Below are 22,073 nucleotides of genomic sequence, written 5' to 3'. Positions count from 1 at the left end.
AACAACCTCAACCGCAGCAGCAGTATGGCAATCTGGAGAAAAATGGCACTGCATTAAAATGACCGACTGTGCGCTTTCAGCCCAGCAGCTAGAAGCGATGGCTGTAGTGCTGGCGTGTGGACTATTCCCAGAGGAACATCTCAATATCGTGACCGATTCGATGTTCGTGGCCAAACTTTGCTTGGCCATGGCGGGGCCCGGCGTGTCAACATCCACAACAGCCCTGATGCTGGAAGAAGCACTTTTTTCTCGAAAGGGCACCATATCGGTCATCCACGTTAACAGCCACGACCCAATCAAAGGGTTTTTCCAAACCGGTAACGACAAAGCAGACGCCGCAGCGAAAGGGTTGTGGATGCTAAGGAACACCCGTCAGCTACACGAGTCCCTCCACATCGGAGCTAAAGCGCTAGCAAAGAGATGCGGAATCTCGGTCACTGACGCAAAACATGTAGTAGCCACATGTCCCCACTGTCAGAAAACACCACTGTGGTCCAGTGGAGTCAACCCCAGAGGTCTCAAAGCCTCCGAATTGTGGCAAACAGATTTCACGCTCTGTCAGTTGCTAAAACCCCGAGCGTGGCTAGCAGTAACTGTAGATACATATAGCGGAATGATCGTAGCCACACAACACCTTAGAACCAACTCCAAAGCAACCATCCAACATTGGTTAATGGTTATGGCGTGGCTTGGCATTCCTAATCAGATCAAAACAGACAACGGTCCGAATTTTGTCTCCAAATCAGTTCAGGCATTTGCTTTGAAATGGGGTATTACCCTGACACACGGCATTCCGTATAATAGCACAGGACAGGCCATAGTCGAACGAGCGAATCACACTCTAAAGTCTAAATTAGAGGTGCTGGCAAAAACAGAAGGTTTCACCAGCGCCATTCCCCCGGGAGACCAAGCACGCCTGTTAGCAACTGCTCTTTTAGCACTAAATCAATTTCCTAGGGGGGAAGAGAAAAATAGCCCCACCCAAAAACATTGGGCCACTCGGGCGCTAGAAGAAGGCCCGTTGGTCATAGTCAGAAATGAGCTAGGAGAATGGGAACAAGGGTGGAGGCTAGTCCTTACAGGGCGAGGGTATGCCGCAGTCAAAAGAGATGGAACAGTTAAGTGGTGTCCGCTTAAGTCCATCAAACCAGACCTCCAGAATAAAACTAATAAAAATTGTGAGTTTTTCTCCACAGAACCGGATTATCGGACGCCCTCGTAATCCGTATGCTCCGGTAGCAGGAGAAGACGACAAATCAGCAAACGTCCTGCCCACACCTGAGAGTTCCGCACCAGCAGAATCCGGACAACGGCGACACAACCCCCATAAGCAGAGGCTACAATGTTTACACCCACAATGTATAATCTTCATTGTAGGGCTCGTCACTATAGGACAAGCAGCATCAGAACACCATCCTCATCGTCCATTTAAATGGTCCCTCATTCGAGTTGAAGATCAGCACGTTATCGCTACTCAGATTACATCAAGTGCACCGAGCTTCACTACCATTCTGTGTCAGCTTGTCCCAATAAACCCATGCTGGGAATACTCAGGATTTTATATGTGCCCCAGCTCTAATCCTGGGAAAAGTTATTGTAACTACCCTGATCAATATTTTTGCGGTCATTGGGGATGTGAGACCATAGCCCCTACTTGGATACCGGGTGACGGTAAGGATAAATACCTAAAAGTCCAGTGGGGTCCGCATAAGTGTTCTCCACCGCGAGCAGCGTCAGGACGTGCAAAATGGGGGCGTGCCCCATCACAAGGGCCAGGACGAGCGACATCACAAAAAAAGGGAGATTGCTCATTCCTCTTTCTAAATGTTACCAACCCCCGAGAAGACGCTTGGCTTCTTGGGAAAATGTGGGGAGTAAGGTATCTAGAATCAGGGTCAGACAGAGGTGGTTTTATCCTCATAAAAAAGGAGATTGTTCCGAAAGATCCACTGCCAGCAGGCCCCAACTGAGTAATTAAGCCTAACCCAGTTCCTCACCCAAAAATACCTGACCCGACAATACCTGCACCATTGCCACATAGTACTGTAAGTAGTACCGAACATATTGTACACACCACCAGACTTACTGCACACACCGCCGTAATTTCTGACCGACATTCTCTCTGGAAAATGATGCAAGCTAGCTATCAGCTGCTGAACAAAACTAACCCCAATCTTACGGAGCATTGTTGGTTGTGTTACGGAATACGGCCACCCTTTTACGAGGCTGTAGGAGTAAATAACAAGCCCATGCGAGTAAATGGTTCAAATCCAGCCCAGTGTACATGGGACATAGAAAAACAAGGGATTACATTAGCAGAAGTAGTAGGAAGCGGCGTGTGCGTGGGTAAAGTCCCAAACCACAAAAAACAACTATGTGTTAATGAGACACAGGATAAAACTCCTGCAAAGTGGTTAATACCGGCCGACAATACCAAGTGGGTTTGTTCTATTATGGGAGTTACACCCTGTTTGTCCTTGGACAAATTTGATGAATCCTCGGAATATTGTGTCCAGGTAGCTATAATCCCTAAAATCTTTTACCATTCTGAAGACTTTGTCTATGACTCGCAGATTACCCCAGCACACCATCTGTCAAAACGGGAACTCTTTACAGCACTAACAGTAGCCACTCTAATGATCATGGCAGGCACGGGAGTGGGTACAGGAGTAGCATCCTTAGTGCAACAAAATAAAGAATTCAGTGCCTTGAGAATGGCAGTAGATGAGGACTTAGCTAGAATCGAACAATCAATAAGTGCGTTAGAAAGCTCAATTAGATCACTATCTGAAGTAGTGCTACAAAATCGGAGAGGGTTAGACCTAGTGTTCTTACAACAAGGAGGAGTATGCGCTGCGCTGAGAGAAGAATGCTGTGTATATGCCGACCACACTGGAATAGTGAGAGACACCATGGCCAAATTGCGAGAAGGACTGGAAAAACGAAAAAGGGAACGAGAGGCGCAGCAAAATTGGTTCGCATCATGGTTTAACCATTCACCGTGGCTTGCCACCCTGATATCCACCCTGGTAGGGCCAGTAGTAACAATCATAATAGCATTGATCTTCGGACCCTGTATATTGAATAAGCTCGTGTCGTTTGCCAAGAGCCGGCTAGAACAAGTTAACATCATGATGATAGAACGCCGGCAATTGCTCTAAGAATATTCTTGCTTAGAATTTTTTACCTACCTCTAGTTCTACCTCTAATTGCCCTGTTATTCCCTGTTACACCCTAGTTATCCCTTGCATTAGCGTGCCTTATATTTTCTATTCAAGTTTATAGTATATATTTCAACGTTTTTTACCCAAGATTATGATATATATCTTTTTAAGATTTTTACATTTAGCTAGTTTCATTATGCATAGGGAGGGGGGGAATGTGGGTAGTTAGGATCAGGCGGCCGGAAGATATCGCGCTGTACGGAAAGATAGGACCCCCTCCCCTAATAGCCAGTAGCATTTAGGTGTGAAGTAAGCAGGCGGAAATGACGTCGTAGACTCAAGGTATATAACACCGTGTTATCTACCAATAAACGCCATTTGCCGTCCACCACATTGGTGTCTGCGAGTCGATGGCCCGAGCGCCCCGGGGAGGGGGGTCGCCGTGCCGTTCCTGAACCAGGTCGCCACGCCGAATGAAGGCGACACGCGATGCTGCAGCCGTTCCTCTACAGGTTCAGAGGCTGACCCAGCTTCCCAGTCTCTGCTTCGGGATCAGCAGCCTTGGGCTCCCGGACCACAGCTGCTAAGGAGCAAGACAGCTCGTGGTGAAGGTCCGACAGCTCCTGCCTGGTCTTTGCACAGCAGTCTTGGGCCAGCTGCGTCCGCACAAGGGACACCTGAAAGAGGCAAAAGGCTGAGCTCAGACACGCCCGCGCTGTGAGGACCATCCGTAGCTCCACGGTACCGGCTGCCGGGGAAGACGCACCCTCGAACTCCAGCCCTTGCAGACGCTTTGTCCCTGGGGAACGGGAAGGAACAGGTTCCCAGAGTCACCCCGACTGAACTTAGATTACCAACAATCCAGGCTTCTTTCTGGCGTACCGTTCGCACGTACAACACCGAGACATCGCCCGTATATTGAAGACAGAGGTTCCTACAGGATTTCGTAACCCCACTCTTTTTATCAAAAGAGAGATTTGGGCTACTGACACCTTAGTTCCACATGCTTTTTCCTCAGCAGGAGCACTACTGGCTACACAAGGTAGTGAAGAACCGTCCTGCTATGATCTAGGTGAAAGACTTGTCAGCTAGCGCATGACGAGGGAGCAAACTCTCATTTCTCCTAACGTCAGAGCATTTCACCACTGAGCAGAGCATAATGCGATGAACTAAGCCCAGGGGGGAAATGAGCCCTAAAGGACTGCTGAGGCCTTGCAAAGCCTCAAACTCTCCTCTTTCCTGGCAACACGGGGTTGTGCCTGCGGGGCTTCTTGGTGGAGGGACCCAGCTGCTCTCACCTCCAGTGAGGTTTGCAGTGCAGAGCAGCCACAGGGGCTCTGGCATGTTGCCCTCTGCCTGCTTTGGAGCGGAGGAGATGCCAGCACTGGGAGCAGCGCTCGGTGCTCTGCCCTTTTGGGGAAAACAGCTCAGGTGAGAGGTCTTCCTCTCTTTTCAGAGTGACGCGTGCTTTGCCAAGGGCTGTGGTGCACACGGGAATGCGATCCCCAACCTCAAGCCAGCAATATGAAAATATTCCTTCTCGGCAAGTGAACTCAAATAACGGAAGCAATTCCTCAAGGAGTTTTATGGCTTATGGAACCTGCTACGTTTGAATCACAATACCGAGGTCTGTCCACGTAAAGCCAAACCTGATGGAAAGCGGGACCCTGATCTGCTAAGCATCTAGAGCAGACTAGGTGCGAAACGCAGGCAGCCAGCTCCAGAAGGGGAATGCGCGGTGCTGAATTAGAAGCCCGTAGTGCACACGGCAAGTAAGACGTCAGAGGGACTTCAGACACGGAGGCTTCCTGGTGAAAACGTCCTTAAGATACAACTTGATGGCTTCAGCAGTATTCTCGGCTCACTTGCCAGAGCTGAGCGTCATGCACTTCACTCACATAAATCCTACGTGCATTTTGCCCTCAACACCTGTGAAGATTCACCTCCTCAGGGAGCCCGGGTGTACCAGACCCATAGAAGTACCCAGAGGAGAAGGCTGGCGACTGCTGCTACTGCCAATACCACTGTCCAAGGATGCAGCAGGGTTCAGGAGCTGGGATGTACATTCTTACGCTGATAAAACAAATGGCCATGGAGCGTTTAGGTCTCTGACTCAGTCCGATATTGGGATCGCGATTAGCACAGAATAGCAACACGAGACTAACGACTGCCGGAAGGCTGTAAGCTCTGGCGCTGCCTCACATCCCTGGAGCTCTAATATGATGCAAGCTCCACTGTTAATTGAGCCAAGGGAAAATAGGAAGGGTCAACAAGACGAGTAAGACTCAAGGGGAACATCCCTAGAATATTCTCTACTTTCCGGCGAGTTCCAGTTTTCTGAATTTCCTCCAATCCCTCTCCCACCATGCCTGACCTTTAGGCAAGTCGGAGACTAGACCGAGGTGAATGATGCTGTTTGGCCATGGCCAACAGATGTGTCTGACGGGGTATTTCCACTGCCTGGTGTACTCGCTTCCTGACAGCCAAACAAAACTCGGGCTCTAGCATCGTGCAAAGTTGTGCCCGTCAGCACAGCCACAGCAGCTTTTGATGAGAGCTTTCCTACTCCTCACCTGGTTCTGCAACTCAGCTAATCGACGACTGCAGCGCGCGTGAGACTCCTCCTGTGAAGAAAACACAAGGGTTTCTTTTTCGTCTCCAGTTTGGCCAGGGCCACGGTCTGTATCCGACTTCTATTAGGTCTACGCTGGGGGGCTGCTGCCATTGTTCCTCTCTATGGCCAGACCCTCCTCCCACCGAGTAAGGTTCTGTTCTCACCTGTCTAGAAGCAGGCATCTTGTGCTGGTCAGAGAGAGAAAATCCGCCTGCATCTGCCAGCGACGGACCCCTACAACATCTCTTCAGACTCCTCCGTTCACGTTCCACCTGCACGTTGGACAGGAGAAAGGGTCACAGAAACCTGCCGCCGACCAAGGAGCAAAAGGACCTCTGGACATCATGGCAAGGAGATTTCTGTTCAGAGACTGTTGAGGGCACCAGAGAACGTCGGGGGCAAGAAACACTCGAAGTAGACCGTGGAAGAGAAAGAGCAAGAGGAAACAGCTCCTGACACAAGAGTGTCAAATGTGTGTCTGTGGGGACACGGGGGCAAGAAGGGTGGCACCGGAGTGAATGTGCACTTGTGAAGGCAATGGGCTGCCAGAAGAGAGAGAAAATACGAAAGTGTGTGTCCACAGGGAAAAGCGGGAGAGGGAAGGAAACAAGCAGAGGACTCCAAAGTGCTCTCTGTGGAAACGTGTTGTGTTCCAGAGGACCGTGAGGCTTTGCAGAGGCAGTGAAAGCCTGTTTCACCTGCTCAAGAGTCCTCCTGAGCTCAGCGTTGAGTTGCTTCAGCTCAGTCTTCTCAAGTTCCTGCCTTGCAACTGCTCGCTGCAGACATTCCAGCCGCTGCGACAGGATTCTCTTCTCCGAGAGCCATGATAGCTGCTCCCCCTCTGCAACAGCCTGCTGGGTATTCAGAGAGGAGATGACGTGAGCTGGTGCCGCATAAAGGTTAGAAGGGCCAGAATCAACCAGTCGGGGAGAGTGACCGGACTCAGGAACGGACAGTGCTAAGTCCCTTCTTCTCCTCCTGGTCCACAGGCCAAAGCAACACACTCTCTTCCCAGGGCCCTCCTCCAGGTCACCTTGGAGAAATCCACACAAATTTGCCTTCATGCTTTTTGGACTGCGGCACAATGAAGCCTGATCAGGCAATGGTACGAATTCCGTTATTTTTAATACACTGGAAAACCTGTACCTCAGAAATCTAAATCGCTGAAAGCACCATCAGTGTAGCTGCCGTTCAGCCATCGTTACAAAATTCTGCAGAGTTTGGTACATTAGTTTGGTCAGCTGTGCCCTTTCCTTTCCATGCCAAATCCTAACCACGACATGTTGGCTAAGCTTGCCTGGATAGGAGAGAACCAATTACCCATCCCCAACTTTTGGGCTTGAGTTAAAATTAACAACAAGCTCCGTAGTTCTTTCAGTAGCTCTGGGCTTGACAGAAAACATTCTAGCCGGTGAATGGTCTCTGGCCGGAGCTACACAGACAGGCAAGCCTGCTGGCTGCAATCATAGTTTCTTTGGCCAAGCAGGTCACGTATTTATGGGAATATACAGTCATTAGAATCCTTTATAGACATTTTAGTGGACTGATGATCAAGCACACCGCCTACCTGATGATGAAACCGGTCCGTGTCCCTCTCTGAAACCATGCTCTGCAGGACGGCTACTTCTTCCCTCAAAGTCCCATTGGCCATTTCACTCTTGGTAAGGGCAAGAGTCAGTGCTTGTGCTTTCTCTTTCCATTTGACTTCTCTGCTTTCAGTCTGCTTCAAAACAGCAACCACACACTCCAATTTTTCCCCCTTTGCTTTCCGCTCATCTTCCAGTTGTTGGGTTAGCTCCTTCTGCCTTTGCAAGGAACGGTCTCTCTCCTGGAGAACTCTCCTCTTCTCTGCTTCCTCTTCCTCCCATTTTTGGAGTTTCTGGATCTGTTTCTTTAGGGTCTCCTCGTCATCTTTCCATCGCAAAGCTGATGTTAATTGTTTCAGGAGTTTACTCAGCCTCCTAAGCTCTTGTTCTCTCCCTGTCAGAGTCTCCTCTAAATACCCGACTCTCTCTCTCTGGTACTTGATCTCCTCATCCTTCTTTGTCAGAGTCAGCTGAACGTGCTGGAGATCTTCCCGAAGAGCTCTCACTTCCTCTTCTTTTTGCTCACCTTGAGCCTTGGTCTCTCGTTCCCTCTCACGCAAGGCTTCTTCCAGGAGCTTCTCTTGCTCTCTGGGATGTCTAACCTCTTCGTTCTCCTCCGTTTGCCTAAACTGGAGATTCTGCAAGGTCTTCAGTTCTTCTTCTTGGCGCTGGACTTTTTGCATGAGAGTTTCGTTGTCTTCGTCTCTCTTCCTCACCACTTCCTCAAGCAGAGTCACCGTCTTCTGGCATGCTGCTAGTGCTGCTTTCGTGCTTTCGCCACGAAGCCGCAACGCGTTCATTTGCTCTGTCTGCTTGAGGAACTCCAAACGGTTCTCCTTCCATATTTGGCTCATTTTGTCTAGATCCTGCTTGCCTTCTAACTCCTTCTGCTCTCGAAGGTCCTGGACATGCTCTTGCAAAGACGCTATCTCTCGATCTCTAGCTTCTAGGGAAGATTCAGCGTATTCTAGTTTTTGCAGTATAGCTTTAGTCTGCATCGCTGCCTCCTCCTTTTGCTGTTGAAGCTTAGAGATAGCCTCCTCCAGAACCCCTATCTTTTCTTCTCTTTCTTTCAGAGTCAGTTTGGTTGCTTGAGGATTTGTTTGCTCAGCTTCATGCTTTTCCTCCTTCTCCTCGCATGCCCCACATCGCTTTCTAAGGGATAAAATTTCTTGCTCTTTTTCCTCTAGTGCCACTTGAAGACGCTGCAGAATTTCCTTCTGCTGTTCAGAGTCTTGTTCTTGGTTTTGGAAGGTCTCAATCAGCTCCTTCTGAGATTCAATCACAAAATTCTTCTCTTTCAGTATTGCCGTAGTGTATTCCAAGTCTCTGCGTACGACATTCATCTGTTCTCCTGTTTTCTCCTCATAGCTCCTTGTTTGTTGCTTTTGGATGTCTACGAGTCTGTCCTTCTCTTTTAAGGTTTCTAAGGTCTGCTCCAGCTGGTCACGGACAGCCCTTAACTGCATTTCCATGACTTCTTCAGCTTCCTGGATTTGCTTTTGTTGTGACTCAAGCTCTTGATCTTTTTCAGATAAAGAAAGTGTCATCTTCTCTACTTTACCATGAAGCTCTTGCAGGTACCCCTCTTGCTGTTCCTTGTACTGCTGCCAGAGTCTTAACGGATCCCTTGGAGAATCACACTCGCTCTCTCTGTCCTTAAGAACTGCCCTCAGGTGTTCAAGGCTCGCGTGCAGAGATTGCACCTGCGCTCTCTCCATTTCCAGTTCTTGGATCTGCTGAGTCAGAGGCACAAGCTCTAAGTTTTTCTCCTTCAAGTTGCCTTTCATATGATCAAGATCCACCTGCAGATTTCTCGCTTGTGATGCACCGTGTTGTTCTAGAATCATTCTTTTCCCCTCCTGCGATTTGATCTCCTGGTCTCTCTCCTCCAGCTCTTTGCTCACCTTGCTCACAGCAGCCCTCTGCATTTCTCGCTGCTTCTCCAGGTCCCGTATCTGTTCTTGCTGGGATCTGATCTCCCGGTCTCTCTCTTGCAGGTCTCTGCTCATTTTGCTTACAGCAAGCCTTTGTTTTTCTTGCTGCTTCTCCAGGTCCCGTATCTGTTCTTGCTGGGCTTCCATCTTCTCGTTTTTCTCTGTTATGTCCTTAATAACGTGAGCGAGAGTAGTTTTATGCATTTCTTTCTGCTTTTCCAGCATTCTCACCTGCTCCTGGTACAACTTCATTTCTCCCTCCCTCTCTGACAGGATGGCAGTCATATGAGTGAGAGTCTCCTGCAAAGCTTTTCCCTGTGCTGCCTCTTTCTGGAGCATCTGGATTTTCTCCCACTGCATTTCCACTTCCTCGTTTTTCATTTTTAAGATGGACAACGTCGTTTGAAGTTCTTGTTCAAGGCAGTGAGTCACATCTGTGGCTGTATTTGCTCGGGTTTCAGAGGCTGTGACTGATTCCTGAAGAAGTTTTACCTCCCATACCAGTTTTTCTTTAACTGCTTGCAGTCTGTCCCGTTCATGCTGCAAAACAGTGAGAAAAAGATTCAATAATTCCATCCATATAGGTTTGCTTGTCGTACCAGATTTGAACTCCGGCTTCAGTGGCAGTCAAGGGCTGCCCCCTCTCTCCCTGCCTCTCGGGATGTTGTAGACCCTTCCTGTGCCACCCTTTAGGTTGCGTCTTTCCCAGCTTACTCAGCCAGTCCCATCTTCCTCTTTGCCCTTCTCTGAACCTCTTCTAGCTCTAGTGTGTTCTTTTGGGGAGGAGCCGCCAGAACTGCAGCCAGGATTTACAGTCCAGACTAGGCACGATTTAGGCAGTGGCTTGATGATGTTCTCTCCATTAGGGAAGAAAGGGAAGAGAGAACAACCCCAACATTTGATTTCCCGATTTTGGGGGGTCTTTTTTTTTTGGACCTCTTCTGTGTAGAGTTTTCATGGTACCATCTTCTAGAACCCCACTGTCCCCTCTTGAAGGAGTAATGGTCAGATCGCAGTCTGTCATTCTGTGTTTGAAATCAGGACGAGTTTTCCCCTCGCAGCCATACATATTTATCTGGATCAGCACTTTTGTTTCTCACATGGCTCTATTTTTTCCCCACTGTCTGCTCTCAGATGGGCAATGTGGAACAGCTTTCTGTGACTGGCAAACTTTGTCTTCTCACCCCTTTTTCCAGATCCAGATATTTAGAAATCTAAATATGGAAGTGGACACAAATAATTGCCCAAACCATGCAATGTAAATAGAGATAAGTTTGAAAATTACTTTGACTAAAGCTTCGAGGGCAGAAATCATGGAATCGTAGACTCGTTTAGGTGGGAAAAGACCTTGAAGATCATCGAGTCCGACCGTTACCCTAACACTGCCACGTCCACCACTAAACCATGTCCCTAAGCACCACGTCTACACGTCTTTTAAATACCTCCAGGAACGGCGACTCAACCACTTCCCTGGGCAGCCCGTTCCAATGCTTGAGAACCCTTTCGGTGAAGAAATGTTTCCTAATATCCAATCTAAACCTCCCCTGGTGCAACTTGAGGCCGTTTCCTCTCGTCCTATCGCTTGTTACTTGGGAGAAGAGACCGACACCCACCTCGCTACAACCTCCTTTCAGGGAGTTGTAGCAAGCCTCCTTTTCTCCAGACTAAACAACCCCAGTTCGCTCCCCATCAGACTTGTTCTCCAGACCCTTCCCCAGCTTCATTGCCCTTCTCTGGACGTGCTCCAGCACCTCCGTGTCTGTCTTGTAGTGAGGGGCCCAAAACCGAACACAGGATTCGAGGTGCGGCCTCACCAGTGCCGAGCACAGGGCCATGACCAATTCCCTGCTCCTGCTGGCCACGCTGTTTCTGATACAGGCCAGGATGCCGTTGGCCGCCTTGGCCACCTGGGCACACTGCCGGCTCATGTTCAGCCGGCTGTCGACCAATACCCCCAGGTCCTTTTCCACCACAATTTTCAGAATTGAGGAAAATAAACACCCTGAATCGGAACTGAGTTTTATATGACTACAGCATCTTTTCCTGCTCAATCAGAAGAATGCAACTGGAAAAGTTAAACCAAAAAACAACCACTGCTATAAATAACACTCTTCTGCTCCTGTGGTGCTGAGTGGTCTCTCCACATAGTTTGTGATACAGGTCATCTTAACTATCCCTCCTTTCTGGCCTGTCTTCTCTTACCCAAGGTGATGACCCTGCTAATTCAGCTACATGGCAAAAGTCTGGGAAACAAGGAATGCTGAGTGGAAGGAAGGGGAAAATGAGGGAAACTTGGTCAGCATTTGCGTACTCTGTATCTTCTCAGATTTGGACTGAACCTGTACAAGACCGCCCAAAATCAGCTCTCCACTGGAAAAAGTTGCTCCTTAGAAGGATTAACAGAAGGCCAAAAAATGTGTAAGAAATGGCCCTTTACGGCATCTGACAGCCTCACCAGGACCTCCTTTCTTTGCTTCTCAGTGCTCTCGAGTTTCCTTTCCAGAGACGCCACCTCTTGATGCAGAGTCATAGCCTCCTTCTTTAGGCACTCTTCGGAGGCTGCTAGCTGGGATGTCAACTCTTCCACCTCAAGTAAAACACAACAAAGCAGTCAGAGACTACAGCTTGTCACTGTCAGCCATATCATGTACTGTGAGGAAAGGGAAAGGACAACTTTGAATTTCACCCTATCATGAGAGTACCAGATTCAAACGGATACAGCCGACTTGTTTAAAAATCTAGGTGGGTCACCACGTTCATCTGAAAAACCACCTTAAAAAAACAGGACCAGCAGAAATCCATTCTGATGATTACTGGCAAACAGGCAAAAGGACTAGCCCATCTGTCCAGGGAGGAGCTGAGATTCAGCTGGCCGGTAAGTCTCCTTCAGACCAGCTGAGATGGAGACCACAGCATGATGGCAGTCAGAGGCATTACCCCATCAGCCTGCTGCTCTGCGATGGAAAGGCAAGAAGGGGAGAGACCACCTGTCTGGTGACTGCAGTAGCTACTGCTGTTTCAGTCACCTGTTTTTGTAGAGCATCCCTCTGCTGAAGAAGGATATTCATTTCCTCTTTGACGGTTTGGTGCCGCTCCTCCACTGCCTTGATCTTACTGCGAGTTTCCTGCAGCTCTCCTTGCAGCTTTTCTCTGACGTTCTGTAAACACAAAGGGAGAGCAAGCTACTGGGAGCTGCCATCGGGCCCAGCTTTTTCCTCTTTCTGTCTCAAAAGCACATTCATTCAGCCACTTCTTTCTGCTTTTCTACCCAGCTCGGCTTCCCTTGTAACCCTTCCTTCCCGTTGCTGATCTCCGGAGCTTACCAGGCTCCGTGCTTTCAGTGCCTGCTGTAGTCCTTGCCTCCTCAGGCGCAGCACTTATGTTTTATTTCCTCCTTACTGCCCTGCACTCTGTCACCTGGCGCCCTCAGCCTCTCTCTCAGCTTACGTCCCATTGCCAACGGCCTGTTCCTTCAACCTACCCTACTAGTCAGGCTTACCTGCCCAGTCTCTCGCTGCTCTTCCACCTCCTGCCTGAGCTGCTCTAGCTGCTGGCGGGCTTCTCTTAGCTCTCCCTGAGTTTGGAGTAGCGCCTCTAATAAAGCGTCCCTCTCACGCTCCTTTTCTAGCAGGACCTGCACAGAAATAGAGAGAAGACGGATTTAAACTTCCCATACAAAATTTGAGAGGTAAGACTCAAAGACCGACGGGCTCACACGTTCTCAAAGCACTGTGCTGCTGGTCTCCTAGGTCATTATCTGCCCGCTTGGAGGCACAGATTCCTAAGTGAGACTGGCAGTACAAACAGGGTCCACCCGTGATTGAATCTTCAACAAGCTCGTAGTCATCCATCAGGAAAACGTGTGGCATTTCTCAAGTGTCTCGCCTTGCCGCTGAGGGCATCCCTCGTCTTCTGCTGTGTCCTGTTTGTCTTTCAATAGCGACTTTCGCACCTAGTTAGCAGCCCGATAACCAGCCAGCTCTCTCCTTGCTGTGCAGGCGGCTTCCTTTGCGAGCTCACTCATTGTGAGACACAGTTATGGTGTTCATGTTCTCTTCAGGCCTGCAACGCGCTCCCTGCCTTTCTTAAAACCTATGCTCTGGTAGCCTCTCGATTTAGAGGCCCTCTCCCTCATGGCACAAAGCTCTCGTCGTTGCTAAAGCACCTCTCACGCTTACAAAGGGGCATCCAAGAGACACTTCTACCCAGACGGACAGTGTCCAGAGAAGCACTGCCAATAAGGAGCCCAGAAGAGTAAAAAAACCACACAAATTCTCCTTTCACAGTCTTTACCTCTTGCTTGGCATTTTCGACTCTAGTTCGTTCCTCTTCTTGCTGAGCTTGCATGGTGGCAACTTTCTGCTTCATATCAAAGAGCGTCTCCTCGTGCTCCCTTTCTGTCTCTGCCTTCTCCTTTTCCCATTGCTCCAGCATCTCCTGTAGCTCTGAACGGTGCCCTTCCCGCTCGCTTGCCTGATGAGGGGAGGAAAAGACGTCAGGATGGAGTCCCAGCCAAGCTCCTCAAGAAAATGTGAAGCGTCATCCCTCCCACAAACCCCCACCTCAACAGTGCACAGTAGTGTCTTCGAGCCCTCCATAAATCACGTCCTGTCAAGGAACTTCAAAGGAGATGTTACCTTCCCCTCTCTGATGGCAGCCTGCCTCCTAGCACCTCCCTCCTCGGGATTTCTCTCTGTTCTCAGAGTCTCTATTTTCAAAGCTCAACTCCGTTCTCATCAACGAAAAGATGCAGATGGACTGCAGGGTGAGAAAGGGGCCAGCACCCCGATGCGCTAGTCACAAGACAGGCCACGAACTGAAGTACCAGGAACAAGGGGCCTGTTCCGTATGCTTTAAGCCCAAATACCTCCGTCAACCATGAGAGGACAGAAAGGAAGGAACAAAGTTCCCGTGACTGCAGCTGGCAGCAATGTAAGGAGTCTACTTCATGGTAGACAGGAGCCTGGTAAGATCCTACCCCTTTGCTGCCATGCTTTGGGTGGGGACCGCCCAACCTTCTGCCGAACGCATCCCTGAATCTGTGGCTGCAGTTACCGTCCCAACATAGTCCTGTGGGTCTTCACGTGCCTTCAAGTACGAGCCACTGGCTCTGCTGCCCGACCTAGCCACGTGTGGCCTATGACAGATGATTGCTGCCACTTCGCACCTTTCTCAGGCTGTTACTCTTCTAAAGCCAGCCCACAAAGCTTGCTTGAAGAATTCAAAAGCACATTGTTTCCTACCAGGTCTTGCAGGAGCTTGTTTATTTCCACCTCGTGATTAGTTTGCCGAAGCCTGAGGGTGCTGTCGTACTGCCGCTCTGCCTGCAAGAGCTCTTGTGCCATGTTTTCCCGTTCCCGCCTCATTAGAGATCTCTCTGCTTCCAGCTCACGTTGAAGGCACTTCACTTCCCCTGCAAACACACAAACGGCAAGATTCAGTGCCTACACAAACAGGGCTTCTGACTTCACTGACCTTAAGCCATTTCAATTTCAGTGCAGGAGGGATCTGTCTCCAGCTCCTTCACTCCTCAGAAGCACTGCGGACAGAGAGCTCTTTTTATACCACCTTCCCTAGGCAGGGGGATCACCAGAAACAAAGCACACGAGGCTCTCACCTCGTATCACCTCCTTGGCCTGCGTGGCTGCGTGAAGTTGGATTTCGAGCTGACTCCTGGCGATCTCCAGCTGAGATAAGTGCTGCTGCGCCTCAAACAGGCTGGATTCCAGGGTCTCCTTCACTGACCTACGAGTTGCAAATACGGGGAGAAATGAGTTTCTTGCTCCTGACACCCACAGGGAGTTACTGCAGTGAGAAGTCGTTCAAGATCCCTACCCGTGAGTACGGAAAATGGGTTGCGTGGAAACTTGTATACAGAAAGCATACCTCTGCCATTTAAAATAGCAATGCAGGCCCCTCCGAGGGGATGCCCAGGCTTTACTTACGACCTAGCGTAACGCAGAAAGCCTGGCCGAATTTGATCTCAACAGCCAACTCTTAAATTGCCGTTCTCTGATCTATGACACACGGGTAGCCGTGCCCACAAGGTCTGTGCCAGCAAGCAAAAGCCCAGCCTCTGCTCACAGCCCTCATCTCATCAGCACTTCCAAGTTGTCTGCAGGGGCACAGAATAGGAGCATTTCCCTGGCTGACTCGTGACTTTTTAATGCTGTTCCTAGTGTAGGTAATTCTCCAGACTCCCTATATTTAAAAGGGACTAAAGAAATACATCAGATGATACAATAAAACCTCATGCTTGTAGCAGCATTTGGAAGAAATCTGAACTAGATTTTACCTGAACAAGGACTACCTGAAAGGAGAGACGGGTATCCTTCAGTTTAAACTGTTGGAAGTTCAAGAGAAAAACTTGCTACTTTTCTTTAAGCGTTGCTAACGAAGTAGGCAGTAGCCCAAATGACTCGTCGCTCTTTAAAATGGAAGTTGTAGTACTGCAGAGGCAAACCGTTACATCCACAGACTTCAACCGACGGCTGCGTATGACACACGGGATTTTGGAACCAGGAGCTGAAGTTACCTCCCTGATCTAACGCAGCGTCCTGTGTGCCAGGTTCCTACAATACACAGCCCTGCCTCACTAGTACAGGGATGCAATCAGGACAGCATCCTTCAGGGTACAGGGGCGCCTGAGCGCCCCAACTTTGATGAACAATGGAGGATGTGTCTTCAAGAAAGAGAACAAGCACATATTTCTGATTACGCCAATCTCTGGCAGTCCAAAGTAACTATGCTCCATTTTAAGGATAAGCCAAAGTCAGCCTCTAAAACAGAACAGAAAAGATAGAGTCCAAAACTGTGACAACAAAAGGCTCTTGAGAACAACACCTGGCAAGAATAGTTGCTACAGCCCAATAATTGACAAAACATAATTCAGCTGGATCGAATAAGAGAAGCTGGAGCTCAGAAGAAGCAGCAGCTCTCAAGAAACAGGCTGAGTCAAAAGGGTGTTCATCAGCCTCGCTAACAACGTACTCTGGAGTGGTAAAGCGTAAAAGTCAAGAAGCATGACAAACATCATTTGTACAGCTCTGCAAGTTCAGGAGTCTTCTAAAAAACACCGAAGAGGAGGGCAAACATCTCGATACCTTGGGTTGTTTTGGGGGTGGTTTTTTTTTTTTTGGAAACGCAAACTTGTCGCATTTGATCTTAGAAACCTGATACAACAGAAGGACAGAATCTTGTTCCTTCCCTGTGTAACTTCTCCATGACGTCTGTCTCTAAACAGCACAGTGGTAAGGAGTAAGGACCCAGACATCAGTGAGGGGCAAGAACTCCCGAAGACTGGCGAGAATTCAAAAGAGGTTTCCCTGCTGCTGGTGTAACCAACCCTAGGTCCTGCACCATAGGTAACAAGAGTTAGCTTAGAGACAGAAGGCCCTCAAGATTTTCAGCACGAGCCTCTAGCTTCACCCTAAATGGCAGTGTCCTACTCACAATGTCCGAATGTAATAGCCTTGAATTCTGAAGATCCCATGTCAAACTACTTGCTAAGGAAAGACCTATCTTCAAACGCACAGAACAAGAAACCAAAACCAGAGAGAAGCTTCAGGTTTCCGTAAACATCTGCGTGGTTTAAGTATTACTCAATGCAGAGGCAAGGTACCAGATACTGAGGAATTATATTGGCTTGCTTTGGACTTCACACAGGAATGTGCAAGGGGGCATAAACGTGAGCCCAAGGCTCAGGAGAGCTTTGTTAGCTTTCGCTGTCAGAAAAATAACATTCAAATCATGCTATAGTGTTGGGTTTTTTTTGCTCGAGATTCTTCCGTTTCCTGTCGGCGGACAGTGAAAGCATCTGAAAAGCGGAGAGGATGCAATAAACCCCCGTGCAATGATTACCACCTTTATAATTGCCTAGGGTCTCCTCCCTGCCTTTACCTGGCCTCTGCCAGCTGCTCCGAAAGGCCTTGTCTGTTCCGCTCCGTGGCTGCCAGTCGCACCTCTAGGGCAGCCTTCTCACGCACCAGCAATTCCTTCTCTTCGGACACCTTGGCCAGTGCACGCCCTTGGCGAGAGGACTCCTGGCGCAACTGCTCCAGACCACTGCTAGCTGACTCTTGCTGGCGGTAAACCTGAAAGTGGGACAAAATACAGTCAGAGTCCTTTCTCTGGAGTTCTGTCCAGAGCCAGCCAGTGCCACTGCTGAATCTCCTGGAGGAGAAAAAGCCCCTGCACTTTCTGGGCTGAAAGTTTAAGAGCACCTGCTCTGTACCGCACTGGGCTGCCAAAAGGCACTGGGACTGTTAACTTGGAAGTGATGTGTAAGGCCCTGCTGGGTAGCCTGGGACCAGACAGCTCCTTCAGGACAAACGTACATACCCCAGACTACGTGTTCTCATGCAGAAGTACTGCACTTTCCGGAACTGCCACCCTGCAAACTAAAATTCTATCAGAATCTATTCCAGTGCTGGAAATTTTCAGGAAAGTTTGCGCAAAAGCAACTTTGCTCGCTGAAGAAAGTGGAAATACACATGGTTTCTCCTTCTAGGAAAAAAAAAGGATCAAAGTGTCACCTACTTTAGCGTGTAAAGCAGTTGGATGCAAGGAGGTGATGCTTGGCAGGGCAACAGCCCCTGTGGTGAGCAGTGTCCTTTAGGGATTTATGAAAGCCTGTCTGGTGCGGCCAAAGAGATGGTAGACTCTATTTGTACAGTAGTTCATGTCAACAATACTGTTTACTTGTCTTACACAAAGAAGTTGTCTAATATACCTTGCTGGTATTCAAGCTTGAAGGTTAACCGGCATTTTTTAGCTTTTTTTCCTTCAGTGTAACACCTCTGCCGGCTATTTGCCAAACATACCACGTACTCCAAAACTAAGGCTGTCTAACAGAGAACAGACCATCAGAAACAAACAATTCTCCTCTCAAAGTTATCCCGTAACACCCCAGATTGTACGTTATGAAACTGACACTTGAATGATGGCAAACTGCCTAGTCTCCTCCAGTGATATGATTCTCCCAAGCTCTTTTTCCACTGTACCAAAATCAGTCAGTCCAGAGTAAACAGTCTTGCGTGATCACCTGCTTCTCATCTTCTTCCTCAAAGCCTGCAGAGGCTCTAGCAATTCAAAGCTGCATGTATGTCTTCAAATACAGTTTCAACAATTTCAAGATGTCATGCCCATTCTTAGCAGTACCAGACAGCAGACATCGACTTGCAGCTTTGTCCCGCTCTCTAGGCTCGAACAAATGGAGTTTTGAAAGTTGCAGACTTCACATGAAAAAGCATAAATTGAAACACGCAGCCCCGTTTGTCTTGCCTCAGAAAAAGGGTGGAGAGCTACGCTGTTTGCTCCTTTTGCCACATGTGAGAGTAGTGGCCTCACTCAGATTCATGGGCAAGACAAATCATCTCTCTGCAGCTTATCAAAAGCCAAAAAGGAGGCCAGCGCAGACAGGTGGATTAAAGGAACGTGCAGAAGCAGAGGACAACTCAAAGAATTGCAGAACACCTCTGCAAGTATCAACGCATTTCCAAAAAGAAGTAAACAAAGCCTTCTGACCTCCAGCACTACCAAGTGTCTCCTTGACAAAACCTTGACTGCAGCATCCAACAGATACGGCTTCACTGAGCCAAGCAGCCAAAAGCCCAGGTTTTTGGTCTCGCCTGATTGAGTTTCTCTTGGGTTTCTGCCTTCTCCTCTGCCAGTATCCTCAGCTCTACCTGCAGCCCTTCCTGTTGCTCCTCTGCTTTCTTCAGCAGCTGCTCCAGGTGGGCTTTCTCTGCGCAGAGCTCTTCGTTTCTTCTTTCACACAAGTTCAGCTTCTCCTGGTCAGAGATCTTTGCTCTCTCCATCTCGCCCACTTTACCTGACAGAACGTCATTCTCTTGCTCCAGCTACGATCACAGAAGCACAGAGGGAATAAAAGACAGTAAGATTTACTATGGAGAAGCTTTGGCTTGGACAGAAAAAGGAACGTTTCCATATTCAGACAGTCATACTGTCGGAAGGCAAGAGGTCTGAAAAGAAGCAGCAGCTGGAGACGAACACCCGGCAAGATCTTTGGCGACTCTGCTCACCTGCAACACGAGTTTCTGCAGTTGCGCCTTATCCAACGCAAGGGCTTCATTAATACCGCTCATCTTCGCTGTTGCAACATGTAGGTCAGCTACTTCAGCACTCCGCTTTTCCAGAGCCCCTGTCAACTCTGCCACCGACTGCTCTGCCTGAAGAGACAAAAGAACAACGTGAAAACAAAGACAGGAAAATCCCCGACTTTAAGCAGCAACTCCACATCCCCTTTTGTGTCTCTGCCATACTCCCACTTCGGTGTTCCCAATAAGCACCGAAGTTAGTGGGGACTAACTACACCAAAGAGCCTGTGTGGTCTGATCACCATTTTCCAAGAAGGAGAACAACATCGTCCCTGTCTTCTACTGCCAGGAACAGCATCTGTGGTGGTCTTGCTATGACAACTCCCTCTCCCACAAGTGCTGCCTAGGAATAAGGTGACCGTACCTTTTCCAGTGCCCTCGTAAGCTCATGTTTCTCTTGCTTCACCAGATCCCTCTGAAGGTGCGAATCCTCCGGTGTCTCTCTTGCGACTACCAACTCACTCTGTAATAATGAATGTTCTCCTTCAAGTGCAGCTAAGTCCTTCAGTCTATGAGAAGGGGAAAGACAAACAGGTTTTTAATGTAAGAACAGCCTCATTTCCAAAACCAAGAGTATAGAATCATAGAATCACAGAATCACTTAGGTTGGAAAAGACCTTGAAGATCATCGAGTCCAACCGTTACCCTAACACTGCCACATCCACCACTAAACCATGTCCCTAAGCACCACGTCTACACGTCTTTTAAATCCCTCCAGGGACGGCGACTCAACCACTTCCCTGGGCAGCCCATTCCAATGCTTGAGAACCCTTTCGGTGAAGAAATGTTTCCTAATGTCCAATCTAAACCTCCCCTGGCGCAACTTGAGGCCGTTTCCTCTCGTCCTATCGCTTGTTACTTGGCAGAAGAGACCGACATCCACCTCGCTACAACCTCCTTTCAGGTAGCTAACAGCTTCCTGCCTGTCAGTTCTCTCTCTCCCCTTTCATACGTTGGATATAAGGCTTTCCAAAGTTGTTCTTTGGCTAAGACAGACTTTTAAAGTCCAGATTACTATTCCCACAATTACTTTTGCCTTCAGCAGTGAATTGATGAAAGAGCTTGCAATCTATTCGGGGAGATGTCTATGAATTTCCAATCCAATAATCATAGGATTGCAGGATGATTCAGGGTAATATGAGTAATGTTGCAAAATGGCACTTCTTGCCCCAAAGGCCTTCTGCGCTCAGTCTTGCAAGGAAACGTCAGTACAGAGGTGCTACATTGCTTATGATAGTCCTGTGCAAATTCCTCCCAACTCCCTTAGCACAGCCCTGGGTAGCAAAAGGGCTGTACGAGAGACAGAGCTCTCTTTATGCCGGTCTCAATTTCTCACCAACAATCAGTTAGCGGCAAAACCATTGTAATATGCAATCTCTTTTCCAGTCTTGTCTTACTCAGAAGAGCTTCTGTCAGTCAGATGTTTTTTCCTATCCATTCTGTTGAAGGCAATAGTTTGACTAGGGACAGAAACAAGGCTGTACAGAATGGGCGTGTTTTAAACGTGAACACAGCCCATCTATGAATCCAAGAAGCAGCCACAAAAGATAACGTTGGTAACGGCAAAGTTTAAAACACATTTACCTGTCCTGAAGCTCCTTCTTCTCCAGGTCCCCCTTGACTTGTAAGCACATCGCTTCCCAAGTCTTCTGGCTTATTTCCTCTTCCACTTGCTGCTGTGCCTGATCTTCTAGGACGGGTCTACCCAGAGTGACGGACTCCCAGAGCTGTATGCCAGAGTTTAGGTGGGAGCAGTTTACAAGTATAGACCCAGAAAGCCTCATTTGCTCTGCCTTCAGCTCTGACAAATCTCTGGAGAAGAATAAAGAAAGAGAGAATGTTCACACCACCATCTTTATCCGCTGACTCACCTCTGAAGCACGTAATTGCGCAACAGTAAAAGCTGGCAGGAAAGACGACATCTTCGTTGGGGGCGAATCATTCGTCTGGCACTTTGGGATCAGGACACATCTGGATAGTTGAGCCATGGGTCTATTTGACGGTCAAGGAATGAGTCGATTTTCTCCTCAGAGATAAGAAGAAATGTATGGCACAGCCAGAAGGCTTCAAGAATTAACCAGTAGGTCAGGCATCCTCTGCACAATAAGGAAAGCTTATAATCAAATAAGGTAAATGGCTGACGGTAACCCAGAGTTTGGAACCGCACGCTGACACCGGAAGAATGTACCATTACGGCTACACTATTTTTGTTTCACAGAAGGCAACTGTGAGAAAGGAACTTCAGAGCGCGCAAGAACAAGCAAACAATCACAAAAAGGAGTACTAATCAAACTAAGCAAAATAAACTGGATAAATGCAGTAAGACGGTAGAGAAGCTATTCTTTCTCTCAACAATGTTGGTACAGGAATAAGCGGATGCAAACTGACCAGAATAAATGTAAGCTGGAAATGAGAAGGGGAAAAACCCTATGTATTCATGAATGATCTTTCCATCAGGAGCAGTGGGAAAAGAAAGCCAGTGAGATTTAAGGCAGATTTTAATCACTCTATAAAAGGGACCGCTCTACATGCTGCATGCATAGCTTTGGTGAGTCTCTTCCAGTGTGTCCACATATGCCTGTGTCTGTGTTAATATGCCCCAAAATCAACACAGTCAAGTTCATCTGTTCGGGGCCTCTGCATTGCTTATAGCC

General features: G+C 48.5%; 1 protein-coding gene across 1 annotated transcript; it reads right to left on the bottom strand.

The window, feature by feature from the left end:
- Positions 1-3,658: 3,658 nt before the first annotated feature.
- On the bottom strand, positions 3,659-15,196 carry LOC142094098 (uncharacterized). Its single transcript, XM_075175937.1, has 11 exons — positions 15,188-15,196; positions 14,545-14,745; positions 13,595-13,774; positions 12,801-12,935; positions 12,328-12,459; positions 11,739-11,888; positions 7,346-9,841; positions 6,477-6,632; positions 5,943-6,050; positions 5,738-5,788; positions 3,659-3,841 (listed from the first exon to the last, which is right to left on the bottom strand). The coding sequence occupies exons 1-11, from the start codon at positions 15,194-15,196 to the stop codon at positions 3,671-3,673; spliced, it is 3,789 nt and encodes a 1,262-aa protein (XP_075032038.1). The 3' UTR covers positions 3,659-3,670.
- Positions 15,197-22,073: the final 6,877 nt, after the last annotated feature.

This window comes from Calonectris borealis, chromosome 29 (assembly GCF_964195595.1).
Source record: "Calonectris borealis chromosome 29, bCalBor7.hap1.2, whole genome shotgun sequence".
Taxonomy (NCBI): Eukaryota; Metazoa; Chordata; class Aves; order Procellariiformes; family Procellariidae; genus Calonectris; species Calonectris borealis.
This window is presented reverse-complemented; position numbering and strand designations above follow the sequence as displayed.

Coding starts and splice junctions, on each gene's coding strand:
- LOC142094098 (XM_075175937.1), bottom strand. Junction 12,936..13,594: donor TCGAAAATGCCAAGCAAGAG/GTAAAGACTGTG, acceptor ATTTCTGTGCAG/GTCCTGCTAGAAAAGGAGCG. Junction 11,889..12,327: donor GGGATGCTCTACAAAAACAG/GTGACTGAAACA, acceptor GTTTTACTTGAG/GTGGAAGAGTTGACATCCCA.